The 21581-nt window shown below is 41.0% G+C and overlaps 1 protein-coding gene and 1 pseudogene across 2 annotated transcripts in view; one reads left to right on the top strand and one right to left on the bottom strand.

Annotated features, from left to right (window-relative positions):
• Alg14 (ALG14 UDP-N-acetylglucosaminyltransferase subunit) overlaps positions 1-21581 on the top strand; it is a 65322-nt gene that overhangs the window by 15631 nt on the left and 28110 nt on the right. Inside the window, exons 3-4 of one of the 2 annotated variants that reach the window (XM_042679502.1) lie at positions 174-179; positions 11810-11943. In XM_042679502.1, coding sequence (XP_042535436.1) covers positions 174-179; positions 11810-11943 — 140 coding nt within the window. The remainder of the gene's footprint in view (positions 1-173; positions 180-11809; positions 11944-21581) is intronic. The other variant, XM_042679494.1, reaches the window with a different exon arrangement.
• On the bottom strand, positions 5469-5582 carry LOC122113079 (annotated as a pseudogene).

Consider the following 21581-nt stretch of genomic DNA (forward strand, 5'->3'; position numbering starts at 1 on the left):
AGTTCCAGCAACCTTTTTTCTGTGCTTGCTTTCCATGTTGCTACATTGTAGGTCTCCTTGTACTTGGAAATGATTGCCCTTAGTATTTTTGTTTTACTTACTTTGTGTGTGTATGTGTGTGTGTGCGCGCACACGTGCGTGCGCTGATCCTGGGGCTTGAACTCAGGGCCTAGATACTGTCTTTGAGCTTTTGTAATGGAGGCTAGCACTCTACCACTTGAACCATAGTTCCATTTCCAGCTTTTTGGTAGTCTTACATTTTTTCCTGCCCAGGCTGGCTTCACATGTCTAATCTGATCATCAGATCTCAGCCTCCCGAGTAGCTAGGATCACAGGCATGAGCCACCAATGACTGGCAGGCAGTAAATATTTTTGTATTCATATACATTCTTCAACTATTCCAAGTTTTCTACAATAAGTATGTGGATGTTCCTTTGATGAGGGGGAAAAAAGAACAACAAAGAAACCCAAGCTAAATAACCTGCTAACATTAAATTTTTCCTCCTTTAGCATTCTGGCAGATTATTAATTGAATTTCTGTGTTTCTTGTACATATTTATACAAGAGTACAAATATATGTGGTAGAATCCAAAGTCACAGGTCTCCACATTCATGTAGTTTGAGCCTCTAAATGAAACCCATGCCCTCTGTTCATATTGTTTTAGTAATTTGCTTAAACTGCCATATGGGAAATCCCATTGTATGGAGATCTTACACAGCCCCTGAAGCTCTACACCACCTGCAGAACCAGAGCTGCCCATATTTTGCTTGATGTGGAAAAGTGTATTTAAAGCCAGAAGCCAGTATCCATTAGAAGCATTCCTTTTTTGTTTTGTTTTTTTTTTTTTTTTGCCAGTCCTGGGGCTTGAACTCTGCACCTGGGCAAAATCCCTGAACTGCTTTTGCTCAAGGCTACCATTTGAGCCACAGCACCACTTCTGGCTTTTTTTGTGTGTGTGGTACTGAGGAATTGAACCCAGGGCTTCATGCATGCAAGGCAAGTACTCTACCACTAAGACACCTTCCCAGTCCTAGAAGCATTCTTTATCTCCCAAATCAGAACCAAAATAAAACCCTGTGCCATTAGGTATTTTTTTTCTTTGACCATTCACCTAAGGTGAAATAAGAGGTATAAATATTAAAAAGGAAGGAACGAGTCATCATATCTAGAAAAAGAGGTTAACAAATAATAGAAGTTTAGAAATATGTTAGGTCCAAGCTGAATATACAAAACAATAGCTTTCTTCTATGCTAGCAGTAACTAGTAGAAAAAAGTGATGGGAAAAAAAAGGCACCTATATAAAATACTGGAAAGGATCTTTCCCAGTGAAGTGATGGTAATGTAAAGTAATGGTGAGATTTTTTTAAACAAGAGATATTATATAGAATGCAATGTATACACATGTATATTCTTGATACTTAAAAACAGATAAAGACTAACAACTTTCCCAAATTTTTGGCAGCAACCCAAGTAGAAATAAGTGTGGCTTTACCTGTAAAGGGAGGAGTAGGGGAAACAATTGGATTATGGACACGTGTGTGTGTGTGTGTGTGTGTGTGTGTGTGTGTGTGTGTGTGTGTGTGTGTGTGTGTGTGTGTGTTGGTACTGGTGTGTGAACTGAGGACCTTGTGCTTTCGTTCATCTTTTTTAGCTTATAGCTAGCACTCATTAAGTCACACATCTAGTACTGGCTTCTTGCTGGGGACGTGGAGATAAGAGTCTGACAGACTTTCCTGCCTGGGTTGGTTTTGAACTGTGATTCTCAGATCTCAGCATCTTGAGTAGCTAGAATTATAGGCATGAATTGTTACCACACATACCTAGCTGGATATTTTTAAGTAGAGTTACCAAAGTTTTTGCAGACTGGCTATGGGATTTGAAGAGAAGAGCCAAAGTATTTGGTCTGGGCAATTTCAAACAAGGAATTGCTGTATCTCTACTGACTGGAGAAGTATGTAAGCCAGAATCTTGTCTGCATCTTCGGAGTGTTTCGTCCTAATTCAGGCTGGTCGGCAATCTCTGCCAGGGTCGGGGGCTTCCCAAGGTTCCTTGCACTGATCGGCAATTCTTTAAGTCCTGTATACTTGATCCCATCCCCTCCCCTTTCTCTCTTCTTCTCCCCTTTCGTCTTCTTCTCCTTCTCACTTGCCCTCTCCAGAGCTCTTTCAGACCTCAAACCTGGCCCTGTGAAATCCCTCAATGTGTTGAGCTTTTATTACCATACTTTCCCTCTGTACTCTCCCAGTCCCTGTTGATGTTATTCCCCCATTGGACCACCAGGGGGCAGCACAGCTCGTAACATTGAGCCACACTCCTCCACGGTGAAGGGTGTCCAGGGGCTGAGTTTAAGGAGGAATTGCACGTTACCGATGAATCTGGAGACGGAGGCAGATGTGCAGAGGCTTTGTCCTCTTTTTTTTTTTTGTATCATTGTTAGGGATGATTTCGCTCTCTCAAATTAGAACAAGTTTTCTATGACTTTGCAGTTGTATTTTATGTGGAGAAAGTTTTCACTAGAAACCTTCCTTTAAGGTCTGGGGATACAAGTCAGTGGTAGAGTGCCAGCCTATCAGACACAAGCCCTGGGTTTGAGTTCCACCACCTTAAGAATTAAAATGAAATAAAGACTTTTCTTCACCAGGTAGGTTGCATGCTGGTCCGTTTACTTAAGATGCTCCTTGGGTGGGACAGCTCCCCGGAAGCTTTGCCACCCCAAAAGTAAAAATCTTCCTTCAAAAGTGGATAGTGATAGCACACTTCCGTATGCAAAACTGCACTTTTTAAATGAAGAACAGAAGTGACGAAAGGAAGTTTTGGATGCAATTGGAGAGGAAAGGCCATGAATCCTGGAGACCTTGGGGTGAATAAAAGGCACCAGTGGTCAGTAGCAGTGAGTAACCGATAATGAAGGTGTTAGGCTCCCAGAAGCCTGGACAGCAAGGAGAGCTGGGCCCATCTGCCTGTAGAGCCGTTAAACACCCACACTCTATCTAACACAGCTCTGTAAACCCATGAAAGTAGAACTGAGTAGTTTTGGGCTTTTGTGAGCAGTAAGCAAGAACAGGGAGGAGGTAAGCTACAGCCCTAGAAAACAAGGGGGAAGGCTTCCTCGGAGGGCCAGCACTTTCCACCCAGCTCCCCTTTCTGGATCCTTCCCAGAATGCTACATTTCTGTCCTCCACACTAGAAACTGAAGGTTACATTTGACGAAATTGATTTGCCTAAAAGAACAGAACTAACTGTAAATTCTAACACTTGGATCCTTTTTGTTTTTCTCTTTTTAACTCTTCAGTAAACCCGATGCAGCACGCGGGCCTCCTAACATGACCCAAATGCATCATTCCTTAATACGAACCAGATCTCTCATTCTCAAGTCGGATTGACATTTGGCTCATGGAGATCTTGGTTTGGGGGAATGTTCTGTGTATTGTAGGATGCTTAGCAACAGCCCTGGCTTGCACCCATCAGATGCCATCGCAGGAGCCCACCGCCTTACCCGTCATGGCAACCTGAAGTATCTGCAGGCCTGGCTAAGTGGAGTGGGAGGAGTCTTTTCCTCCTCTTCTTCTTGAAAATCACTGGTTTGAACCAGCAGAGAGGAATGCCAGTGACATAAATGAAACTAACACTATTCATCAGTGAAAGGAACTGTGAGAAAAGAAATCAGAGGCTAGGCAGAAGCTTGAAAAAGAATACAGTTTGTTCAGAGAAATGAAAGGATATTATACCCCTAAGAATGAGATTTTAAAAAACAACAACTCAGTATCAGAGTGAGCGATTAAAATTTTGATTGTAGGAATTTAAAAAATAAGTCTATGAATAATTAGAAGGCTATTAAAGACCTCTGCTATAAAGCATAAGAATAAAGTAGAAAACAAAGTTAGACAATCAGACTGAATATTAAATCCTACCATCCATAAAGAGCAAGAGAATAAAAGGAAGTTCTAAACAAAACCAACTAATGTCCCAGGAAAAACATGTCCCAGAACAAGAACATGGCCTTTAAATGAAAAGAACAACCCTCAGCTCAGTTAAACTGTAACCACAGCAAGACAAGTCAACTACAATTTCAAAGCTAACTGTAGAAAGAAGATAACCCACACTTGTAGAAAGTGTAAAAAAATGTGTCACAGTGGGAAGGTGGCACTTAGAACAAGGAAGCCCTAATAGGGGTAATTATTTACTGATATGAATTATTTACTACAAAAGTAACCTGAGTACCTACCAAAAGCATCAATGTTTCAAGCCTTGTATTTTGTACTTTGTGCTTGTGCCTTGGAAGCAGAGGAATTTTAGTTATTTCAATAGGGCAGAGATTTTGTTGTTGTTGTTGGTTTTTGATTTTGCATGTTTGGTTTGTATCTGAAGCAGTCACAGTTTATCACTAGCACCTCTAAAATGCCCTACCTTGCTCCCACTTATCATTGCCTGCCCCTTCCACAAGGTGGGGTGCTACTGCATTCAGTGGACCAGGCCTGGGCTCAACTTCCAGAGACTTCTAAATTTCATGCATATGGTATCCAGCAGTTCTCAAACGATTTTAAAAGAAATCGTTGTAAAATACACAACTGTGATTGAAGGATTTCAATTTGTAAACTATGTTACAACTCCTGGCTTAATATACTTCTCTTGTAAGAGTGTATTACACACATACACACACTCCCACACCCCACACACATTTTTCCTCATTCTAATGAGCCTGAACTATATTTGATTGTAGTTAAAAGTAAAGATACATACAGTTTAGAAGAAAGCCAGTCCAACTGAGCCCCGTGGAGACAGTCAGAAGTCATGTCCCATAAGTGGCAAGGCTGGGCCTAGCAATGTACTTCCTGTTTCAGTCAGGATTGACTGAGGCACTGAGGATGGCAAGTAAAAGTAAAAGGGAAACTGAGTGCAGAGGTCCAGTCCCTTGTCAGGAGTGGTGCTGTGCCTCAAGTGGTAGAGTGCCAGCCTGGAACAAAAGAACCTCAGGGACAATGCCTAGGCCCTGAGTCCAAGCCCCAGGGCTGGCAAAAAAAAGATCAACAAAGACAAAGAAGACAACAAATATCCATAAAGAGAGCTTAAAATTCTTCATGCCAGAATCTCTTCATTATTTATTTCCCCAGCAAACTATGCATTCATTTCCTAAAGCCTTCCAGCAGGCAAGAAGAGACCTCTCAAGATGAAGTGGGGAGTGGCTTTCAAGCCAAAGGGGAGCACTGCAGCGGCAGCCTTGTTGGCTTTCGACAGTTCATCCTTGAGGGACAGCTGTGGGGTCCTGGTAGCCCGTTGAGGGTCCCTGATCAGATCCATGCCTGCTTGCTTCGCAGTGGGAGACAGGTCTGCGGAGATGGGCCTACTAAAGGTGACAGACAGCGGGTGGCCAGCAGGACTCTGTCTGGAGCATAGCTCCCACACTCAGACGTGTGGGGCTCTGACGGCTTGCGGGATTGAGAGGTGAAGCTTCCACATTACTTCCTCCTCATTTCCCATGAACTCAAGAAAATCTTCCAAGTGTTTGAGAAAAGTTTTGAATTAGCAATAATCGCGCCTCAGATAGACCTCATTGGCTACACTTCTGCCACTACACAAAGCTTCTACCAAGTATTTGAAGGAACTGTGTGCAGAAGTGTGTGTGTGTGTGTGTGTGTGTGTGTGTGTGTGTGTGTGTGTGTGTTGCACATTGTGGTCATCTAAATTTCAGAATGACTGGTTAAACCATTATGTACATACACATAGCATTATTTTTAAATGTTCTCAAAGAAAGCTGAAACCATATTTGGACGAATGAAATCTTACCATTTTAGCTTTTGTCTTCTTTCCAAGATTCTGTAATAGTGTGACATTCACTAAATAATAAGTGTTTTGTATGTTTCAGTATGTGGCAAGAGCAAAAAATGACTTCACAGACCACTTCATCTGCTCTGTTGTGGTTTATGATGCCATCTGGATTCTTTGGTGGAATTATTTCCCTCTAAATCACTATAAACTTCTATTTAGTTTTCCCCAATCTGAAGCCAGATATGTTTGTGGTTTTTAGCCATGATGTAATTCTGGAACTTCTTTGAAAGGTCTAGGTTGTCCTGTTCTATCAGTATTTAACTCAATGTTTCATGTAATTTCAAACAAACTAGAAGCCTGGAGGGGGGGAACATTCTGCACTTTATTTTTTTACTCTTCAGCATTCTACTTTTCTTGCCACTGAATATTTGGTTGTACATCAGTCAAGTAGGTACAGGAGCCATTGGGAGGCCCTACGGGTACACAGACTAAGATGTGGGCACTTCCTCTCCTTAATTAGAAAACTCACTAGCTAGATAGAAAGTTTTATTAGGTTGTTTTTCTATATGATGGAGAGAGAGGAGTCTTACTTCTTTGGCTAATTGTGAAAAAGAAGGTCATATGACACATTATATACATATTCATCATAAACACATTAAAGTTCACAGAAAGAAAGGCCTCAACTAAATTTATCCTTTCTAGGAGTATGTAACCCAAGCAAGAGCAAAACCAAAATAGCAGAACTTTCCCAAAGTCCTCTTTTTTTTTTTGGTCAGTCATAGGGCTTGAACTTAGGGCCTAGGCTCTGTCCTTGAGCTTTTTTTGCTCAAGGCTAGTGCTCTACCACTTTGAGTCACAGCACCACTCCTAGTTTTCTGGTGGTTAGTTGTAGATGAGAGTCTCACAGACTTTCCTGCCCAGTGTGGATCCTCAGATCTCAGCCTCCTGAGTAGCTAGGATTATAGGTGTGAGCCACTGGTGCCAGGCTGGTCCTGTGTTTACAAAAGAAGAGTGAGGGGCGGTGGGAAACTTCATGGTATCAGCAATGGATGGTAAGCCAGAACTACAGTGCAGGACGGAGAGACAAGAGGAGACAGAGCCAGGGTAACTCACAGCAAGCTTTGTGGGTTTGAGGTTAGAAGTATATAAAGGAGATGAGTTTAAAAACAAAATGAGAAAAGGAAATGTGTCAGGATCAGTGGTTGGCTGTGTGTTGGAAAAATAAGAGGCAAAGTAGATGCCATAGAAGCTGGTAGAGCTCTGTGGGTATTAGGGAAGATCTGTGTCTCAGCAGTGAGGCACAGAAACCCCAGAAGGGTGAGTCATTATATTTTAGGACATCTGGGGGACCTGGCCCAGGTCCTGGCACTGTCTGTCACCTGACAAAAGCCCACATTCCTTACGGGTGAAACAAGGAGATTGGGTCAGTTGGTCTCATAAAGCCCCACAATAATATGAGGACATTTTCAAAACCAGCATTGTGTCTATCAACATCCCAAGTAAAGATATCACAGTTTGGAATTCTAGAAACTGTAACAATAAACATTTATCTCTATGGTAAACATTTACTACATACTCACGATGTAGGAAGTGCCATCACCACTAATGTTCTTTAATAGTAAGCAAAACAAAATCTTCCTGTCTCATGAAGCTGCATTTTAGGGAAAGCGGCAGAAAATCAAATATACACATAAATGAACACGTTAGTTTGAGGTGCCGATAATTGCCACTAAGACGATAAATTATGCTGATAGCTCATGCCTGTAATTCTAGCTACTCCAGAGACTGAGATCTAAGGACTGCAGTTCAAAGCCAGCCTGGGCAGAAAAGTCCCCATGAGACTCTTGCTGTGACTTAAAGTGGTAGAGCACTAGCCTTGAGCAAAAGAGCTCAGGGATAGTGCCCAGACCCTGAGTTCAAGCGCCATGAGAAGAGAGAGAGAGAGAAAAAAAAGACAATAAATTACAAAGTGTAAAGGGTGTCCATGTATGAGGGGAAGAACCATCTCTGAGAATATAATATTCAAATGAGGCTAATTTTAGGAAGAAAAAAGCTGTGAGACTGAAGCTAGTTAGGATGAACTGAAAAGACCCCAGGAAGGCATGCGTTTGACACATTTAAACAAGAGAAGTGTGACTCCATTAATTGAGCAAGGAGAATGTAGAGAATTAAACCAGCATCAAATCAAATGAGAACATGGGAGCAATTGTAAGCAATTTAGACCTCATTCCAGTTGTAAAGTTTTAAGCAGGAAAATGAGTGCATCTACTTTAGGAAAAGATGGCTTTGGTGATTCCATTACAGAATAAACGATAACAGAATTCAGTGTAGGAGTGCTGCCTCTGCTCCAGTCTTAGTAACAAGTACGGACATTTTCTTCCTTGGGGGAAGTAAGAAGAGTAACAAGAGTGAAACTGACTCTCCCTTCATTCTCTTAGGGTCCTGTTCCTATGTAATCCAGAAACATTGTTTGCTGCTTTTTTTTTTTAATTACATGCGTACAGCTTTAAAAAAAATTAAAACAACATGACAGCTTCTTTTGCTTTTAAAGATACTGAGATCAGGCCATGAAGGTTAGTAGCCACAAAGTTTTGGGTGTTGAAAGTAACACCATCAAAATTTTATAATCATACCTTATTGGGTATTTGTTAGTTTGTTTTTTCCATTCCTGGGGCTTGAACTCTGGGACTGTGCACTTTCCCTGAGCTTCTTTGCTCAAGACTAGCACTCAACTACTTGAGCCAAGTAGAGGCCAACCCTTCTGATTTTTTTTTCTGAGTAGTTTATCGGAGATAAGAGTCTCATGGACTTTCTTGCCTGGGCTGGCTTCAAACTGCAATGCTCAGATCCTGCATAGCTAGGATTACAGGCCACTGGTGCCCGGCTTCCTATGAGGTAATTTAAAAAATCATACTAATCACAGTGACATGATAACTTATTGGATTCAAATGTTTTGTAATATGAATCCACAGTCCCTTATGTGAAATACTAGAGGACCAAAAACCTCCAATTTCATAAACATACATAATACCCAAAGCTACTATGAACATGTTTGATGCTTATAGTCTCTTTTTAATCTCACTTCCTGTGACTATTCATATTTCACGGCAGAAATATTCATATATTTGATTACTTCTCCAAACTCCAGAGGAGGATACCCTATAATCTATGACATATGTTTACCACACACTTCTGACAGTAATATGCGGTTCGGTAGTACTACTTGGCATGTCACTTGGTTTTCAGTTAGTAACTCCAGTAATAAGCAAACACACAAGTTTCCCTCTGATTGGTTATTTCTCCATGTGTGAGCTATAGTTCGAAAACTAGTATCAGTTTGTAGTTAATGTTTAATACCTGAAGCCTTTGAAAGGAAAAATACTTTTTTTAAAAAAGATTATCTTTTGTCTTTTTTTTTTCTTGGTCAGTCCCTGGGGCTTAAACTCTGGGCCGGGTGTTGTCCCTCAGCTCTTCAGCTCAAGGCTAGCACTCCACCACTTGAGCCACAGCACTACTTCCGGCTTTTTCTGCTTATGTGGTGCTGAGAAATCAAACCCAAGGCCTCATGCATGCAAGGCAAGCGCTCTACCACTGAGCCACCTTCCCAGCCCCTTGTCTTGTCTTTTCTTTCTTTCTTTCTTTTTTTTTTTCCCCTTTTCAATCCTGGGGCTTGTACTCAGGGCCTGGGCACTGTCCCTGAGCTGCTTTTGCTCAAGGCTAGCACCCTACCACTTGAGCCACAGTGCCACTTCAGCTTTTCTGTTAATGTGGTACTGACAAATCGAACCCAGGGCTTCATGCATGCTAGGCAAGCACTCTACCACTGAGCCGCCTTCCCAGCCAAGGGAAAATAATTTTACTTCATAGATGACTGATAAAAGTGGAAACACACTGAGCCCCAAACTCCCATTCTCCACTGTGTGTCGTGTCATTCTCTGGGGAGGCAGTGGTCGCATGCAGTCCCTCTGCCTCCAGTTCTAACTAAGAATGGCGCTCAGCCCCTCTTCCAGTGTTAAGAGATGCCTGCGAACACCTTGTTCTGAACACAAACTGAATACATAGCTGAGAAAGGGGATTTCTATTCTTTTTACAAGGAGCGTATAATTGTTCCTCAATGCCAAAGGAGAAGGACTTAAGTTGTTCACCCTCTGACCTAACTGTGTGGTAGCCAGGCTCTAAGAAAACCCTCAATGATTCTCTCCTCCTGCTATTCATGCTTCTGTGTGCTCCCTTCCATTTATAATAAGGTTAACCTGTGTACGCAATAGGATTTTTTCTGAAGTGGCAAAGTGTGTGACTTCTGAGGTTTGGACAGAAAAGACACTTTGGTTTCTGCCTTGCCCTCCCTTAGAACATACATTTTGGAAGCTAACTGTGGTATCATGAGAACACTCAAGCAGTCTTGTAGTAAGTTTCATGTGGCTAGCAGCTGACAGCCAGCCAATAGCAAGCACAAAATTGACAGACATTCTAAGTCACCTTGGACATATATTCTCCTCACTGCTTAAACCTTCAGTGGCTTGCAGCCCCAGACAACAACTTGGTTTCAAGTTCATGAGATACCCCAAGCCAAATTAACCCAGCCAAGCCACTCCTAGATTCCTGGAATCAGTTTTAAGCTGCTAAGTTAGGGGGTTGTTACACAGCAGTATATAATCAATATCCTTGGAGCTTTGATTCAAGGAAAATATGTTGCTTTCTCTGATTATAAAAGTAATAAGACATTTTTGAATTTCAGACAGATATATATGACCTGGAAAAATGGAAATTTCCTATAACATAATTTTGATAATGTATAGAATATAGTTCTATATTTTCTCCACGTAAAATACTAATGAATGTATGTGTATACAAATATGCGTGTAAATTGTATGACTGTTTTGTTAAAAGGCACTAGATCATATTAAACATACTGACAACTTGTAGGATTCACTCAATGTGGTATATTCTATAGAAGTTCACATAGATAGATAGATAGATAGATAGATAGATAGATAGATAGATAGATAGATAGAGTCATCAACATATTTATATTTTATCAACATATTTATATTTTATTGTAAATCTCCTACTGGAGATTTGCTGCTTTAGTTTCCGCACACATAAACAGAGAGACAAAAACCTGCGGCATATATTTTCAGAAAGAGAAATACTGGATCAAAAGTGGGTACATCTAACATTGTGATAGGTGGGCTAGGGTCATGGGGCTCTGGATTAGATCTCCCACACCAGAAAATAAAATAAAAAGCAAACAAATAAAGTAAAACAAATTCTGACAAGTACTTCCAAATTGCCGTCCTCAAACTTTGGACTAATGCATTTGCTCAGGTCATCTAAAGATCCAGGTGATCTATAGATTGCCCCTTGAATAGCACCAGGTATGCACTGTCACTGTCAGTCAGGCAGGTGCAGTGGTTTTCTTTAGTGCTTCACTGTTAGCCATAATTTCAAATGTTTGCAGGTCACTTGTTGCTCTTGTGGTTGAAATTACCTTCTGTCTTTGCCTGTCTTGATACCAGGTTGTCTTATATATCAGTTTGCAAGAACTCTTTGGGTGCATGTGTGTGTGCCAGTCCTGAGGCTTGAACTCAGAGCCTGGGAGCTGTTCTTGAGCATCTTTTTGCTCAAGACTAACACTCTACCACTTGAGCCACAGCCACTTCTGGCGTTAGACTTTCCAGCCAGGAATAGCTTCAAACTGTGATCCTCAGCTTCCTGAGGAGCTAGGATTATAGGTGTGAGCCACCAGTATCCAGCAAGCCCTCTTTTTAATGTATCATTGTGTTCAGCTCTTTACCTATAACAGAGTGGGTAGAAAATTTCTCCTTAGTGTCAAACATAACTCTTTTTAAACATTGCATTTAGAAACTTTCCTGTCATGATGTCATCACCCAATGATAAAGCATGAAATAGGCTTCACAACTCTTAAGTGATTAGCAGGAAAATAAAAAGAAGAAAGCATTTCCTACAAAAGTCATTTCTACAAATGTCATCCACGTTTAACTTCAGTACTGATGACCCAGTTGTCTCTTGTCTCCTTCCAGTACACTGAATACCACATCCACCAAATTCCAAGAAGCCGTGAGGTCCAGCAGTCCTGGCTGTCCACAGTGCTCACCACCATGTGGGCCATTTGGTTCTCCTTTCCCATGGTTTTCCGGATAAAGCCAGATTTGGTATGTAAGACCATCTCCAAGGAAAGGGACGCCAACTCTCCTTTGGGCCTTTCAGTAATGATAAGATTTATTATTTCATTAAGCAGTTATCACTTAATAGTGTACCAGGTAATGTACTAAGCTTTTCAAAAGGTACGTTAAAATCTATCATTTTAAGAGCATGTTGCTGAAGAGCTGAGAAGTTGGCCTTCTTTTCTAGCCATTCACTTGAACTCAAAACTTCCCCCTTTCTCTTCTTTGTTCTATGTTGATAAACCAACAGAGCGGTATCTTTAGCCCACTTATATGCCTATTCACCTGTGGTCAGCCAGAGAATCATCATTCCTTTACTTGTTTCCGGTAGGCTTTGCAGTTTTATCAAGATGTTTTCAGGGGCACAGGCAGTACTAGGGCTTGAATTCAGACATTATGCTTAGTGGACAGGCACTCTACCATCTGAGCCACACCTTCAGCCTAAGACTCTTACCAAGTATGGAATAAGACTCTTACCAAGTATGGTATGCAGCAGGCAGAATGTCATAAGCACTTAACACTTGGCCAGCTTTTTTGCTCTTGGCTGATGCTCTATCACTTGAGCCACTCCTCTTTTTTCTGGTTAATTGGAGATAAGAGTCTTGTGGATTTGTCTCCTCTGACAGACTTTGAACCTCAATCCTTAGTTCTTTGCCTCCTGAATAGCTAGGATTACACAGGCGCCTGCCTTAAGTAGGAGTGTTTAAGTTAGCCTGATAATCTCATTCTCTGAGAAACACCTCCTGGAAGAGAAATTAGTTTGTTTTAGGGACAAGATGAGAAAGTTCAATTTGCCAGGTGAAGAGGTCTGCCTGTGTGGGAGGAGGGGAAATCTGTAAACTTCTTGAGGGTAAGGTCCAAGTATTTGGGGGTTTCCCATAGTCCTTTCCTAGAAAAGGGTTTCCACATATTTGTAGAATGACTTAAAAAGAAATGAATGAATGCTGGATGATGTGAGTCATGACACAAACAAAAACACCCACTCCCTAAATTGGTACTCTCCTTGAGCTTTTCTTAAGAATCTGAAAACCCAGGAGCTGTTTCCAAAGTTTTCAAGAGTTTTATCACTGGCTTCATTCCAACTTGGCTGTTGTTAAATGAAACATTTGAAGAAAGAACCCTGAATTTAAAAAAAAATAGAAAGAAAAAAGAGAAACCTAATTTAGTATCTAATTGAGTAAAAAAATAAATTTTAGATATCCAATATATAACAAATTGGAAATAAATAGGCCTTTCCTGTCTAATAGGCTGCCTCTTTGCCTGAGGCTGATTTGATTCACCATGGCAAGTTTAGATGTACTTTTTTTTTTTATTTTTTTTTATTTTTTTAATTTTATTTTATTGTAAAGCTACTATACAGAGGGTTACAGTTACATGAGTGAGGTAATGAGTACACTTCCTCTTGAACATTGTTACCCCCTCCATTGTTTTCCCCCTACCATCCCCTCCCTCCCTCCCTTCCCCGAGGTAGATGTACTTTTAACATCTCTACTCATACTTCATATGAAAGAAGGCTCTTGTTTTACTTGCACATTTTTTCCCATTCCATACCCAGCTTGAGCAAAGAAATGTCTAAGTTCATAGCAGTAAGTGAGCTGACAACATTAGATAGCAGGTTATTGTTCTTAATAGGATAGTGTAACTTTTTCTAATGGAATCTTTTCTGTGGTGAACCACAAACTAGGTAGTACCAAGATTATCTGTTTGAATAGCATATAAAATTTTGATTGACTTACTAATTAACATGTGTTTGACACATTATAAAGCGTTGATTAACTTTTTGTCCATGTGCCAGAACACTTAAGAGAAACTTTGTTTTTTCCTTTGTTGATTTGATTCTATTTGTAACACAACCTTCATCTGGTATTATATTTGGGGGTGATTAAGAAAACCTTTATAATATAGTTCAAAGGAAATTTAGCTAGACAAAGAAACGATCTGCTATCTCAAGATGCCTATCTAGAAATGAAGTTCAGTGAGAATAAGATTTCAAGCCAAGCCCAGTGAGAAACAATTAGACCACACCGTGTGTAACTGCTGCATGTTTTCCAAGATGAATGAAATCATACTTGGGAGCCACAGTTTCTGTGTTGCTCAGTCCACTGTAAAACATTAAGATACTGCCCACATTTCTCTTTCCCAGCCTGATTCTTTTCACCTATGCTTTATACGATAAGCAATTGCCAGATACAGAAGTACCAGCTCCCAACTTTACACGCACTTAGCCAGTCTAACGATGGTCAGAGTAAGAAGTGATTTGATGTGAAAAGCCTGTCCACTATCAGGTTTCTTGTGACTGACATACTGCTTTTCTCAACTCCATGGACAAACTACCAGCTGTGCCACTGCGATGCTGGGTGGGCAACAACCTGTGGCTACTTGTGCCCACAGATGAGGTATTTACTCTAACTGGCTTCTGCTTCCCATTGAGAGAGAAAAATCACATTGAGAGAACAAAATCAGTGCCAAAATCAGATGATGTATTATCAGAAATGTCCTTGAACTGTTTTGATCATGTTCTCTGTTAAGGGACTCTCAGAAGCCTGAAGGAAGATTTTCTTTTCCTACTTTGATTCCTTTTTCCACTTGACAAACATTACACATTTTTCCCTCCCTGCAGAAGCCAGCGTGGCTTCGCCTACCATTTTTGCTCTCTTGTTGAGCTTTGCTTGCGTCACTGGCTCAGCTGTTCCTGATCCAGACCACCAGGCACGTCAGGTGTGGGCCTGGTGTGGCCTCTTCTTTCAAGGTGAAAGCAGGTTGTTCTCTGAGGGTCAGCAGTGTAGCTACAGCAGAAAAACAGAAATGAAAGTGGAAGGAAAAGGAACGCAGTGAAGAGAACATTAGGAAGGGGTGGCATGGGAGGAGGCAGAGCTATCTGCAGAGAAAGGGCTGATGTGCAGCCACAGAGACCATGGATGTGGAGAGACCTGGCCTTGTGGACAGGGTGCCCGGAGGTGCTGGGGCTTCCTGGAAACACAGGGTGGAATAAAGAGGAAGGAAATCTTCACAGTGACCTTGGAAGCATAAGTAGTTCCTAGAGCCAGTCCAGCTTTGTATACTTTCAATGCCTATTTATAATCTGTTTTAAAATTAAAAGTTAGAAATTAATTCAATTAATTAAAATTTTGGATTTTAATTAAAAATTTAAAAAAGAAAAGCTTTGGTAGTACTGGGGTTTGAACTTAGAGTCTTTAGCTTGCTAGACAATTGTTTTACCATTTGAACCATGCTTTCCAACTCCCCCTCCCCCCCACCCCGCCCAGTAGCCATCTTTGTATAGCATCTGAAAAATCAATGAATGGATGCTTTTGCTTTTTCAAGTCCGCTTTTAATCTGACAAAAGACAAGACACAAAAAGTGGAAACAGTTGCGTATGGAACTGGAAGAGCTTAGGGAGAACACTACAGCCCAAGCTGAGTAGGATTGCTAAAGGTCTGGAGACTTTGTAAGTAGAATTGTTTGGAAGTGGCCAATTGTTTGGAGATGTTGTAGGTTTGAATATAGGGAGTGAACCCCTTCAGGAATGGCCAGTTGTGTTGCTCCTTGTGGCCACCCTGGCACCTGTGCAAGCGTGTCTGCGGTCCTCTGGTAATGAGAGAGAAGTTGGGTGAGAGGGGAACAGGAAGGGAGAAGTCAGCAGTGCCTTCAAAATTTGAGGTCTGGTTACAGCCTACGGTGGAGTAGAAGAAATTGAAATTGTATAACTGGTTCTTGATTGACGTTTGCTTCCTCTGAATTTATCCCTGGAATTCAACTAAGGATTTCCATGTATAACACATTTGGGAAATGTTAAGCATTCTCTTGGTCTGAATAATCAAAAAGGAATGGCAAATAGTTACAAAACCAGCAGGCACCAAAACAGACACTGAGACCAAGGAATAAAATAAAGGACCCAGAAATGGACTCACATAGCTACAAGTACCTGACTCTCAGTGAAGATGCTAAAACATGCATTGCAGAAAAGACAGCCTCTTCAAATGGTGCTAGAAGAACAGAATATCCACACGTAGAACACTGAAACAAGTTCCTGATCTATTACCTTGTAAAAAAAAAATCAATTAGAATAGACCAAGGACCTTAATGTAAGACCTGAAACTTAATTTGTGCATGTACATGCTCTAGGGTTTGACTCGGGGCCTTGAGTTCTCTTTTGACTTTTTCTGCTCATAGCTGGGTACTGTACCACTCCTCCAGTCTGATTTTTGCTGGTTAATTGAAGATAGAATCTCTCAGACTTTCCTTTGCTCTCCTCCAGATCTCCGTCCCTTGAGCAACTTGGATTACAGGCATGAGTACCCATTGCCTGGTTTTCTTCCTAATTCTTTGTTTTCTTGCCATGTTTACCCCCTAGTCATTGGGTAAATGTATCCTTTTTTTCCCTTAAGGTTAGCATTTACTCTTGCTGGCAAAGTAAACATTTATTCCCAGCATAAAACATATGACGTTAAATCAGCTCTAGAAAACTGATTGCTCTGCCAGTTAGGATGCATTTTGACATTCCACTTATACCAGCACAGCATTTTGTAGCATATGTAGGCCACGCCGTTTCTCACTTTCCATGGTGCCTTTTCCACATAGTCAAAAGGATAGACTGAGGCTGCAGGTGCAGCGCAAATGGTAGAGTACCTGCCTGGTGAGAACAACGCCTCGAGTTCAAAGCAAAACTTATTTTCTCTAAGATGCATGGCAAATGATTATAGAAGTAGTCTTCAAATAGATCGTCCACTCAGGGATAAGGAAGCTGCATTTACCACAGACTTACTGAGAACTCTGTAAACACTTTACACATTTCAAACATTGTTGCGGTTTATAGAAAATGATATGTTCACATTATTGTTCAGAAGGCCATAAAAGGTCAGATTAGAAACAGATTAGGAAGCCTGAACTGATATTACACACTCTTAAAAATAGCAACAAGTTCCCCAGTGGTAAGATGTTTGAATTACAGAAAGAACAGGTTGTGACTGGTCATTCCTTTCAGATATGTGAATAGGAGATTTATAAGTTTCATGGTTAGGATGTCAAAATTTCCGTATTCTGCTGTGAGGAATGAAATCCTGCAGTGGAATCAGCTGTAGAATTGCAAAGGGCAGCAAATTCCACTTATTAACAAAATGCTGCTTTGCATTCTTGATCTTCCTGAATTCACAGTTAAGCCCTTTACACAAATCTTTGACCCAAGCAGTTTTTTTTTCAAATGTTTACAGATGACAGTTTGTGCAAACAGGGCTCAGTTTGCTTTTGTGGGCTAAATAATCACTTTTCTCTAAAGACAGGTGCCTTGTACTCAAATCAGTTGTGTCCACATCTTTAAAAGCTCCAGATGCTATTTTCAAAAGATTTGCTTACACAATACAGCGTTGTGTAGAAAAGTCTTGCTGGGAGAGGCTGTGCCTGGTCTGTTGCTGATTTATTATTCTCAAGCCAGCTTTCAATTTCCCAAGGAGCCATGTTCTTCAGTGTACACGGGAAGCAAGAAAGTCTTTGTGGATCATCCAATAGGAGAACAGAATTGGGATGGGAAGGGCTAGGGGCAGTTTAGGACTGGGAGCAGGAAAGGGTAAATTTCCTTCCTCTCTGTGTGAGAGTCATGTGAAGCTTATGTAAGACAAAGTTCCAGTCTTCAGGTCCTAGAAGGATATTCCTTATATATGTTTTTTCAAGAATACCTTAGAATCTGTCTCACCTTTTTCTTACATTTCCCAATCTATGTCTTCCTCTGGTTTATATCCATTACACTTAGTTGTGGTACAGAATCAGGAGAATTGGCAATTGTTCATGGCTCTGTCAAGGGCTGGTGGCTTGAAACTGGTTTGTTCTCCTCTCTGAGCATGGCCTCTCCTTATCAAAAGGGCATAAGTAGGTACAGAAGAAGGGGCACATCCTTTTCTAGGAAGGTCATCCCTGCAAGCCATTCAGAACCAATAACTGGCGTTTGCTTCCTGCCAAAATGAAAAGCTCCTTGTTCATCATCATACCTTAGACACTATACATTTTTTTCATGTTATTTTCTTTTATTTACTTATTTTTAAAAATTTTACTGCCAAGGTGATGTACAGAGGGGTTAAAGTTACATAAGTAAGGCAGTGATTTCTTGTCTAACTTGTTACCCCTTCCCTCATTTTTCTCCCCCTTTCCCTCCCTCCCTCAGCCCCCCTTCCAGAGTTGCATAGATCATTTCCAACATATTGTCTTATGAGTGTCACTGTTGCATCCGTTCCCCCTTTGCCCTTTGTCTCACCATTTCTTAGATACTATACATTTTTGAAAAATGTTTGCTAGGGTGCTGATGGTAGCCTAGCTCTTCAGTCATTCTGGGTTCCTCCTGGTTTACTAAGAAGCACTTCTCTCACACACCTCCTCAGGTCCTTTGGGTGTCTCCCGGTCCTGCCCCACGCTTAGTGGTCCCCTCTTTTCCTATTTGCACTGTGCTTTGTGTTTCTTCCTCTCCCCACTTGCACCTCTGTCCTCCCATTGAAATACCTGCGTTTCTCCTCTCACGGGTGCTTCCTTTCTTCCCAACAGTCATGGGATGTGGCCTTGTACCAGGACCCCTTTCCAGCTGCCTCTGTTGTGAGATTTCTTTGTGTCTTAGGATTCTGGAACATAAACTTAATTTTAATCACCAGTTCTCCTGCTTTTGTTCTTGCTAGCACACTAACTCTGTTTCTGTTTTTTTTTTTTTTTTTTCAAGATTTGTTGCTGCTATTGTCTTGTTTTGTTTTGCTTAATTGCTGTTGTTTTTCTCCTTACTGGGCTCCTCAATTCACCAGGGGGCATAACTGGGTATTTTTAAGGGTTTTCTTGCTGTTTGACTATAAGCAGCATGTTAGATAATTTAAAAAACCGTAAGTGTCATGGGAGTTAGATGTACAAGAGCATTTGGGATATGGGTGAACTTTATTCAAATGGGAAATGGACAAGCTTCCTCTGTGCCTTTCCTTGTTTCCTTGAGTGAACTTTTTTTTTTTTTTTTTTAATTTCTAAGTCTAGCACTGAACCAGCCTCCCTCCATCTTTTTTTAATCAACCATCTCTCTGAAACAAACTGATGATCCTTAGGCATGTTTTATCTGATTGGTAAGTTATTTCACATTAAACAATAATCCATATCCCTGGCTCCTTTTGCAAAATTAGAAGGGCTGGTGACTTGAGGACAGATTTCAGTGAAAGCTAGCAGTAACTGCTCTATCTGCGATTCTGACCCCCGCCCCCCCCTCCCTCATTTGCTCTGTCTTCTTCTCTCCTTATCTTTTATCTCTTGCTTATTTCATTCCCTTCCTGAGCCAGGGTTTGGTCCAGCTTCAGTCCTTTCTCTGAGGCCTCATAGATGTTATGCTATATTACATGTAAGTGAAGGCAGTCAGTTTATTGTATAATTGGAACACAGACCTGCTATCATGGAGCCCCTCTTCCGTAAAGCCCTGGAGCTGCCACAGTAGCTGTGGCATAATAGTTAGTCTTTGTCTGATTATTTGTATCTTGGTGGATTTCTACACATAAAAATCAGTATATAGCTTTATATTGCTCTTCTGTTCTTACTGAAGTAGTTATAATAAGCCATTTCCTGATGGGGAATTCATTTGTATCCTTTGAATCCCACACATATTCATATGATATCTTTGCTATAATTTAATACCCTATCCTGTTTTTAAAGTTTAAATAATAGAACTAAGAGAAGGGGAGTAGCTTGTTCAGAGACCTAGATCCAGTAGCAAAGAAGGGACAGAAACTTAATTGTCCTCATTCACAGCTCCAGGCTCAGATCTAGACCACGCTACAAATGAGTCATTGCACCATGGTTTGAAATTAGGTAGGTCTGCCATATTGATATTTAGATAAATTCAGGTAAACTATTTAATCTCCACAAACTTCCCTTTCCTCATGTATAGAACAGGAATCATAAGAGTAGTGTGTGAACATGTGCTGAGAAGGAGCTGTCTTGGTGGGTTCCTGGGTCTCCTCCCTACCCCACCACCCATGAAAATGAAGAGGCTATCAAGGAGTTAATAAACATTTTGACTTGGACGCAGGAATGTTCCTACAGTGCCCAGTTTGGTTGTGTCTGGCTGTTTTTACGCTGATTTTCATGCCACAGTGAGCTGCTTGGGGCGTGAAAACAACCAAGGATTATTTGCTTCTCTGTTTTTCTTTTGGGGCCCTCTTGTTATGTTTTCCTCACAGACTTTGGCCCTTCCAAAAGCCATATGTCATGAATCCCACCTCTCTCCTACTGGACCATCTTTCAGGGGCATCCTCTGAACTTCCTCCTCTTGAAGGGCTGATTCACAGTGCTCGTTCCACAGTTGAGTTCCTTGATTTCTTGAGGTTTCCTCTGAGACATTATGCCATCCCAACCTCTCCTATGAACTCTCTTTGAACTTAGAGTTTCACAATTAATTGTTCTCCCATCATTTGAGTTGTTATTTTTTTCCCTCTGAGGAGAGAGAATTACAATTAATTTACAGTTAAAATTCTAAATAAAAAAATAAAAAATTATTATTATTTTTTTTACATTTTAACATAAAATTTTAATTTTTTTCTCTCCTCAGAGTGAAGGCCTCCTAACCAAGTCTTCTGGGCTTATTTTCATCCCCTAAGGAGCTTAGCAATGTGTTGGGTGTCTAGAAAGGTCTTCGACTAGTAATGGAATCATACAGAACTAGGACACACAGAGTTAAGCAGTGCCTGGTCCCAGCCTCCCTTTCATGCCACAGCACTGCACCCCCTTGTCTCTGAATTAAATGTCTCCTCCTTAGATAACATCCTCAGATCCTGCCTGGATCCCACTGAGAGGTGAGCGGAGTTTAGGAGCCCCTTGGTGGATCACTTTAGTGACCCCCTTCTCACTGTCTCCCCTGTTCTGAGTGTCATGCAAGTTCAAAACTATGTGAAGTTGTCTTTAGATTGAAAAGGATGAGAATCCATAACAAAGTCTTATGACTCAGGTCTCCTTCTGCCACCACTGACTAATTTGCTGGCTTAAAACCACTGGCTTAAAATTTGCTTTGTCTATTGTGAGAATAGATACTCTTGCTTGCTCTCAGATTCTCTTTACTAGAATATCATAGTCCATACTTTCACTATCAGTCTGTGTGTGCTCACTGTGCGTGCCAATAAAGTGAGTTCCTTCTGGACAACAAACATTTGAGTCTTGTTTTTCATTTCATTCAGTGTTGACTCTCTTCATTGGAAAGTTAAAACCATTGATTTATATCTAGTTTTATGATTGGGGGTTATGTACTAACTTCTCCTTTCCTCATCTTAGAAGGCTGCTGGTTTATTGAGCTAATAATGGTTGTTCCCTGTTTTATTTTATTCTCCTAATGAGATTCTTTTTCTTTCCTAAGCACTCATGCTTGTGTACTTATGTCTTCTTTTTTCTATCTGCAGGTTTCCTTTAAGTATCTTGTACAATGCTGGCTTAGAGCTCATGAAGCACTTCAGTGTAGGCTTTCTCATGGAAGGTCTTAGATGTGAGGATAATGTGGCTGTGACATCTGTCACACCAATAATTGCCAGGGTTCATTCAGCTGATATGGCTGGGCTAGGCATGTGTCCTCTTCCTCCCTCACCATTCCATTTGCTTCCCTCCTGAAGTTACATGCTTGCTCAAAGAGGACA

Source organism: Dipodomys spectabilis, unplaced genomic scaffold (genome assembly GCF_019054845.1).
Source record: "Dipodomys spectabilis isolate Male_0828 unplaced genomic scaffold, ASM1905484v1 ptg000002l, whole genome shotgun sequence".
Taxonomy (NCBI): domain Eukaryota; kingdom Metazoa; phylum Chordata; class Mammalia; order Rodentia; family Heteromyidae; genus Dipodomys; species Dipodomys spectabilis.